Below are 7200 nucleotides of genomic sequence, written 5' to 3' on the forward strand. Positions count from 1 at the left end.
CCCTCCCAGCCCCCGGTGCGCCGCGATTCGGGGAGCTGGGATGGGGTGCCCCCAGAAGCCCCCATTCCCACCAGCATTGCTTTGCAGGAGCCTCCCCAAAGCCCTGCAGCTCCTGCCCCTCCGACGAACCACAAGACAAGCTGAGCTTTGCAGCCGGCTCCTCAGGAGCGGGCAGGGTCCCCAGAGGCTGAGGACCCTTGGGTGCCATAGAGCTGTCCCCAACTAACTGGGGTCCCAGTGGGGCCCCACAGCAGAGCCAAAAGCAGTCGCTGGGTTTAAGGCTGCGGCAGGAGGGAGGACAAGTGTCCCCCCGCCCGGGGAAGGGGGACCTGGTGGAGGGGGGGAGGCGCGAGGGACGCAGCAGGGACTACGCTATGGAGCGGGGACCCGGCGGCGAGCAGCCTCCCCAGGGCACGGCCGGCAGCAAGGAGCATCCCGGCGGGGAGAGTCAGGGCTGGGCAGTCTGGCTCCCGGGGGTTGTCCTCACAGGCCGAGGAAGTCCTCCTTCCGGTACCCCTTCTGCAAGGAGACAGGCCACCCATCACACGGGGGGACACCAGCGCCATCACCTTTCCTTCCCGAGGACACCCCTGCCCACCCCTCGCTGGGCAGTGGGAATGCGAACACAAACCCCCTCTGCTCTGGCACTGACAGGGCCACGCTGTCCCCATGTTGGGCACGTGGCTGTCCTCACCCCACCGGTGCAGCTGCCACCACAGGGACGATGCTCTGGGGACATCCCTACCCCTTCAGGAGGGGGAGGCACGGAGTTGGGGCCCACCATATGCCTGGAAGCATTTGGGTGGCATGGCCTTCCAGGGTGAAGCCCCTGGCCTCGACTCCCTTAGGATCCACCCTCAGGATCCACCCCAGGATCCCGCCGGCTGGAGGAGGCACCGGAGGTTGGTACGTACCATCTTGAAGTCCCGGTGGAGCTTGGTGTATTGCCACATGTTGCCCAGAAGGCTGGCTGCTGCTCTGGAGGACTTCTCGTTGTCCGAGCTGGGACAGGGACAGGATGCAGTGAGCTTTGGATACCACTAGCCATGGGATGGTGGGTGCCCATCAGCCTAAGGATACCACCCCAGAAGGGCCCGGAGGGGCTGAGGACTTAGCGCTGGTGGGAAGAGGCAGAAGACTAAAGGCTGGAGCCCACCGCAATGGGCAGGGTGGCAAGCGCTTCTGGCAGGAGAGGTGGGAAGCACCCAGATGGGAAGAAGGTGGTTGCAGTGATGGGCAACCCTGTGGTGGGGTGTCCTGAGGAGGTGGCAAAGGGCTGGAAGGTGGCCATGAGGCCACCCTGAGCTGGTCTGGGGACTCCCAACACCAAGCCTTGGGAAGGAAGACTGGTTGTGACCCTCTTCCACCTCGCTGGACCAGAGGAGGAAGGGGAGAGCAGGACTGGACCCCAGGTCTGAGCTGGGATAGCAGAATGGAGAGGGAGCTCCCACCTGTCCCTTCTCTTCTTGATGTAGAAGAGCTTCCTTAGACCATCAAAGTAAACGATGTCACGAGCGGCCATGGGGCTCTCCACCACCAGGTTATTGAGGACCGCGATGATGTTCACGATGACGTCAGCGGGCGGCGCCTTGTCCCCGATGCTCCCCGGCAGCTTCTCGATCAAGTGGCTGACTACCTTGGTTACTGGTGGGCAAAGGCATCACGTCAGGGCTGGTGGCCACACCCAGGGGACACGCGGCAGCCTGGGGAGGAACCCTACAACCTCCCAGGGGCAATGAGGGGACAGAAGGTCCAACCAAGGACCTGCGGGGCAGCACCAGGGACATCTTCAAGCCTTTTGCTCTCTGGAGTCTCTGCTGAGACTCCCTGGCACCTGGGAGAGGGGTTGGGGGACAGGGGCAAAGCCAAGTGCGGTGGTGGGGTTGGAGGCAGAGGGGGGGATGTGTTCGGTTACTGGGGATGGGGGATGGACTGGCCACCGCTCACTTGGCTGCGAGGAGGGATGCAGCAGGCAGGAAGGTGCTGAGACATGGCTGGAGGTAACTGGAGGCCAGACCAAGGAGGAAAAGGGTAGAGGGCATCTGTCGGGCTCCTCCCCGCAGCCCTGGCCCTGCCCGTCCCTCCCCAGCACTCACACATCTCGTCCTTGTTGCGGGCGTGGCGGGACAGGTTGCGGATGAGCCCCGTCAGGGAGCGCAGCTGGTGGTGGTCAGCGGTGCGGACACGGTCCAGCACGGGGTTCAGGACGCGCTCCTGCTCCAGGGCCAGCCGGCTCAGCACGCCCGCCCACTGCCAAGGCAAACACCCGCTTGGAGACACTTGCCGGGGACCCACCGGCTGCCTCCTCCTCCCACCCCATCTTCCTCTTCCTCCTCTTGCTCAACAGGGCCAGGTCGGGTGACCCATGCCCGGGTGGTGAGTAGCGTGATGGTCACGTCCCCCACCCAGGAAAGGCTGGTACCAACCCGCAGGGAGGTGCATCCCCTCCCCGGGCACAGCTGTGACTGGCCAGGTGGTGGAGACAAGCAGGCAAGACAGGGCAAGCTCCAGCGGACGTTCCCCTCCCGCGCCCTCACCCTGCGGTCCCCGGCAGTGATGTTCTGCAGGGCGCCCGAGGCCGCCTCCGTCGTGTGCTTGTTGAGCTCGCAGCGCTGCAGCAGCCGGTTGTAGATGCCCACAATCTGTGGGTTCCAGAGCCACTCCATGCCCTTGGGGTCCTTGGAGACCTCGGTGAAGGTGACGATGTCCGCATTCAGGTAGTGCTGCGGGGATAGGGGCAGCAGTGTTAGACTCACAGGGGATGTCCCCTCTGCAGTATCCCCCACTGCTGGTGTCCCCTTTTCCCCTCGTGCCTGGCCTCAACCGTTGGGCAGCTCCAGGCTGGCAGTGACCTGGCAGGTCACCCTGGCTGCGTCATGTCCCATGGCATAGCAAAGTGGGGGTTTGGCACCCTAATTCACCCCACACACCTGATTCACCCTCGGCTGAGCTCACCTGCGTGTCCCACCCATCAGCCGAGGCCGGCGTCCACCTCCGCCCCAGCGTCACCTCCACTGCCAGCTGCTTCCCAGTGCCAACCCCGCCCCAGGTGACACGGCCGCCATGGTGCCCACCACTTCCCAGCCACTGACCTCTCGTGCTTTCTTGCTCTGGGGGCTGAAGCAGCCCACCAGCTCCCCCGTCACCATGCTGCTGTTGTTCCTCCTGTGGCCTTCCAGGCGCTGGAGGGAGGACGGGGGCATTTCGTCGTACAGGCGGTAGGAGAGGTTGCGCAGGACGCAGACGGTGTTCTCCACGCTCTGGGGGGGAGGGAGATGGGATGTGAGGGTGTCAGTCCTTGTGCTGCCTGCCAGGGCATCTCCAGCTGGCACATCCCCTGGAGTGCAATCCCATGGGGCTCCATGGCCAGAGTCACCCCGATGACACCAGCAGTGCCCCACTGTGCCCAGTAAGCCCAGATGGAGCCAGATGGTTTTCTCACCGTCACATCAAGACGTACCTTTGTACCTGCAGCTGGCCAGGCAGCTGCCAGGAGGGAGGGAGCAGCACCCCGTCTGAGGGCACCCAAACCCTCCCAGCACCCAGCTCCCGGGGCTCACCTTGTCCTCTGACTTGCCCACTTCCAGGGAGCTGTTCACGTAGTGGATCATGGAGTCCACCAGCCCGTGGCACTCACGCATCTTCTGCCGAGTCTGCTGGCTGGCAGAGCTGAGATTCCTGCACAGGGAACACAGGTCCGTCACGGCAAGAAGGGGCTTCCCCATGGCCACCCTCCTCCTGCCACTGGGCACCACCACAGGGAGAGCAGCTAATACCTCTCCCATGGGGTTGACCAGGCTTTGCCTTGATGCACAACTGCTGCAAGGGATGGGGACCCCAGAAAAGAGGCCTGGGGACTTTGCTCCCTATGTATACAGCACAGATGGTGTCTCTCTTCCTCCACCCAAAACTTTACCCACAGTGGGAGGACCGGAGGCGGCCCAGAGCGGGTACCTGAGGAAGCCTGTGGAGTTGTAGAAGATCTCCGCCTCTGAGGGGTTCTGCTGGATGACACCCGAACCCCCCAGCCCAGAGAGGGGGACCAGGACCAGGTCCGTGAGCTGCTCCAGCGTGTCCCGGGCCAGGCGATCCTTCAGGTTGTCACTGGAGGAGAGATTCCACAGGATCCCTGCACAGAGGGGGATCCTCAGTCCCAGGAATGGCTGGAGAGCACGTCCACCCCGATTCACCTCCCCAGGGGACTCACGACGACCACCCACAGCCAGGAGCAGCCATGGGACAGGGTGGGTAACGATGCAAAAGAGGTCATCCCCATGAAGTGTCATCCCAGCTTTACCCATGGGGTGGGGGCACCATGTGCCACCCCCAGGGGAGGAGGACCCCTGCCCGCCCCTGCCATCGTCTCCAACCTGTGACATTCTTGCGGAGCTCGTCGTCAGGCTCCCGCAGCGTCCGCATGAGCTCGTAGATGCCATTCTCCTCCACCAGCGCCAGCTTGTTCTCGGCGTTGTCGTAGATGAGGTTGCGCATGGCACCCGTGGCATGGCGCTGCACCTCCTGGTTGGGGCTGTTGAACAGCTTCACCAGCTTGGGCATGGCCTGGAGGCTGCGGGCCTGGGAGGGGACGGCCCAGCCGGGTTGAGACACCCAGCCCCTCTCCCATTCAGCTGGGGGCTGGGGCTCCCTCCATCTCTTCCACCCTCCCTGGGGTGCCCCACCATGGCAGAGGGGCTGGGGACAGCCCCTTCCCTTTCGGCTCCTGGGTGCTCACCTGCTTCTTGGCGTTGCTGTCACTGTAGCATTTGTGCTGGAGATAGGCAGCACCCAGGACCTGCAGGTTGGGGTCGCTGGCTATCAGGTATTTCACTGCCGAGGGCAGGTCGATGTCATCAAACCTGGAAGCCACAGGCAGGTGAGGAAGAGCCCAAGCACAGCATCCCACAGGAGTCCTCCACCTCTCCACCCCACCACGTTCTGCATCTCAGAGGAGATGCGTCAACCCATCTCCCTCCCCACCACACTCTTGGGGCACAGGACTCCAGACCCAGCTGAATGAGCATCTTCCTACCCTCATGTCTCAGGCTGTGTCCATGAGAGGAGCTAAGGCCACATGCAGGACATGCTTGGAGGTCAACCCATGCCATGGTCCATCACTATGGGGCCAAATTGTGCCCACCATCTCACCCCTCCTCCTGCATCCCTTGCAGCAAGGTAACTCCAGGCAAGAGGTGGAGGGTTTTGCCCTCAACCAGACAAGTGACTAAGGTGGGGACAAGGACTAAGCCAGTGCCGGACCAGCCCCATTGGCACTCACCCCCCCGACTGGTGGCTGAGCAGCGTGCTGTGCCCATTGTACATCTCCATGGCACGCTGGTCCTGGAGGTGGTGGCTGGACTCGGCCAGGCTGTGCATGGAGGGCGCGCGGGAGCTGTGCTCCACCATCCCCATGTACGAGCTCCCGATGCCTGCCTGCGAGGCTGCCTGGATGCTGCCAAAGGAGCCGGTACTAAGCCGCGACCGGTTGTTGCTCTGGAAGCGCTGGAGCGTGCGCATGGCAGGCGCCCGGATGGTGCGGCTCTGGGTCACCTCGCCGCCCTCCAGCCAGTCAGAGGCGGCCTTGGCGGTGGAGCCGGCGCTCATCTGCCTCTCGAAGGTGTAGGAGCGGGCGAAGCCACCGTTGACTCGGCTTTTGTAGGGGGGACGGTGACCCACGGGATCCAGCTGCTCTGAGATGACGCTATAGCGGTCATCTGCGATGGCGGTGGGCTGGAGCGGCCCGTCGGTCAGCCGCAGGGAGCGCAGCGAGAGGGTGTCGAAGTTCTGACGGGGCCGGTAGTTGCGCTCGTGGAAGGAGCTGGGCCGCGGCGAGGTGTTGGCAGCCTGCGACATGGCATAGCCGGTGCTGTAGCCCCGGCCCTTCGCCAGGCCCCCGTTGCTGATGGTCGCCATCCGCTTGTGTGGGGTGAGGTCCACCGCTGAGCGCGAGGACCAGCCGCTGCCCTTCAGCGTGCCAAAATCCTTCTTGGCCAGTGGCTGGTACAGCTGCAGGGGGAAGGCATGTGGTTAGGGGGTGCCCACGAGCCTGTCCCTCCATCCCCACCACGGGGAGAGGAAAGGACGGAGCCAAGAGCCTCCCCTGGCACAACCAAAGCTACAGCCAGCGGCTGGGTCTCTGCCGGCATCCCCAGCTGCCATGGTGATGGGCGCTGGCACGGGGTGGGGGATGAAACCACCCCAGTACGTACCGAGGCTTTGGGGTCCAAGCCATTGCTCTGGGAGCGGGAGCTGAAGGAGGAGTGCAAGGTCGTGCCGTACCGACCACCTGCAGGACGGAGACGGAGGGGTCAACGTGAGCACTGGGGGGCCAAAGGGGTGGTCTTGGGGACCAAAGGTCCCCCCCCAACTCATCCCGGGGGGACCTTCTTCAGGAGCCGCAGCAGTGCCAATGGCACGGAGGGGGACAAGGGAGCGGGAGGACTCTGCCTTCTCCTGCCTGCCGGCAACGGGGAGCAGGAGAGGCGGCAGCAGTGCCGAGCGGCGGCCTCCCTGCCTTTCATCATGCCCCAACAGCAAGGGGAGTAATTGCCACCTTGGCAGGGACGCGGCGGCTCAGCCAGGTCCCCTCCGCCATAGCCGGATCAACAGCCCAGGCATCTCCCCCAAAGCCAGTCCCGGCTCTGCCACCCTGGGGACAGGAGCCCAGCAGGGACCCGGTCGCCCCACTGCACCCCGTGCTGCCCTCCGCCTTGCCACCACCCCGGGGCCACCGGCAGGGACAGGGAGGACACTGCCAGCCCCGGCGGTGACGGGAGCGTGACTCACACCCATGCCCGGGGCGGCCCTCGGGGTGCCGGGAGGGGCTCTCCCCACCGCTGCCGGCGCCCCCAGCACCTTGGATCTGGGGGCTCGGTGAAACCCCACGCCGGTGCCAGGCGAAGCAGCAGGGCGGAGGCCGCGAGCGGAGATGTTAAATGGAGGAGCTTGGAGCCCAGCCAGCGGCGCTGCTCAACGGCTGGGGGGGACGAGGAGGGATCTGCCAGGGTGAGAAAAACCTCCCCCCCCAGCCCAAAGCGGGGTGTGGGATCCCCCCCAGTGCAAATCCCCCCCAGGGGGCAGGTGGGGAAATTGAGGCACGACCCCTGAGTGGGGTGAAACGAGCCCACGCTGGGGCCGTGCTGCCCCCATCCTGGGTGCCGGGGGTGCGGCAGGGTGCTCGGGGGGCTCGGCCGGGAGGGGGGG

General features: G+C 64.8%; 1 protein-coding gene across 1 annotated transcript in view; it reads right to left on the reverse strand.

The window, feature by feature from the left end:
• Positions 1 to 483: 483 nt before the first annotated feature.
• The window catches only part of PKP3 (plakophilin 3), a 13378-nt gene continuing 6661 nt past the window's right edge, over positions 484 to 7200 (reverse strand). Inside the window, exons 2-13 of the mRNA XM_009288166.1 lie at positions 6207 to 6283; positions 5276 to 6003; positions 4733 to 4856; positions 4371 to 4575; positions 3955 to 4129; positions 3561 to 3678; positions 3093 to 3260; positions 2538 to 2723; positions 2097 to 2250; positions 1452 to 1644; positions 915 to 1002; positions 484 to 519 (exon numbers count right to left, since the gene is read on the reverse strand). Coding sequence (XP_009286441.1) covers positions 484 to 519; positions 915 to 1002; positions 1452 to 1644; positions 2097 to 2250; positions 2538 to 2723; positions 3093 to 3260; positions 3561 to 3678; positions 3955 to 4129; positions 4371 to 4575; positions 4733 to 4856; positions 5276 to 6003; positions 6207 to 6283 — 2252 coding nt within the window. The remainder of the gene's footprint in view (positions 520 to 914; positions 1003 to 1451; positions 1645 to 2096; positions 2251 to 2537; positions 2724 to 3092; positions 3261 to 3560; positions 3679 to 3954; positions 4130 to 4370; positions 4576 to 4732; positions 4857 to 5275; positions 6004 to 6206; positions 6284 to 7200) is intronic.

This window comes from Aptenodytes forsteri, unplaced genomic scaffold, assembly GCF_000699145.1.
Source record: "Aptenodytes forsteri isolate BGI_AS27 unplaced genomic scaffold, ASM69914v1 Scaffold329, whole genome shotgun sequence".
Taxonomy (NCBI): domain Eukaryota; kingdom Metazoa; phylum Chordata; class Aves; order Sphenisciformes; family Spheniscidae; genus Aptenodytes; species Aptenodytes forsteri.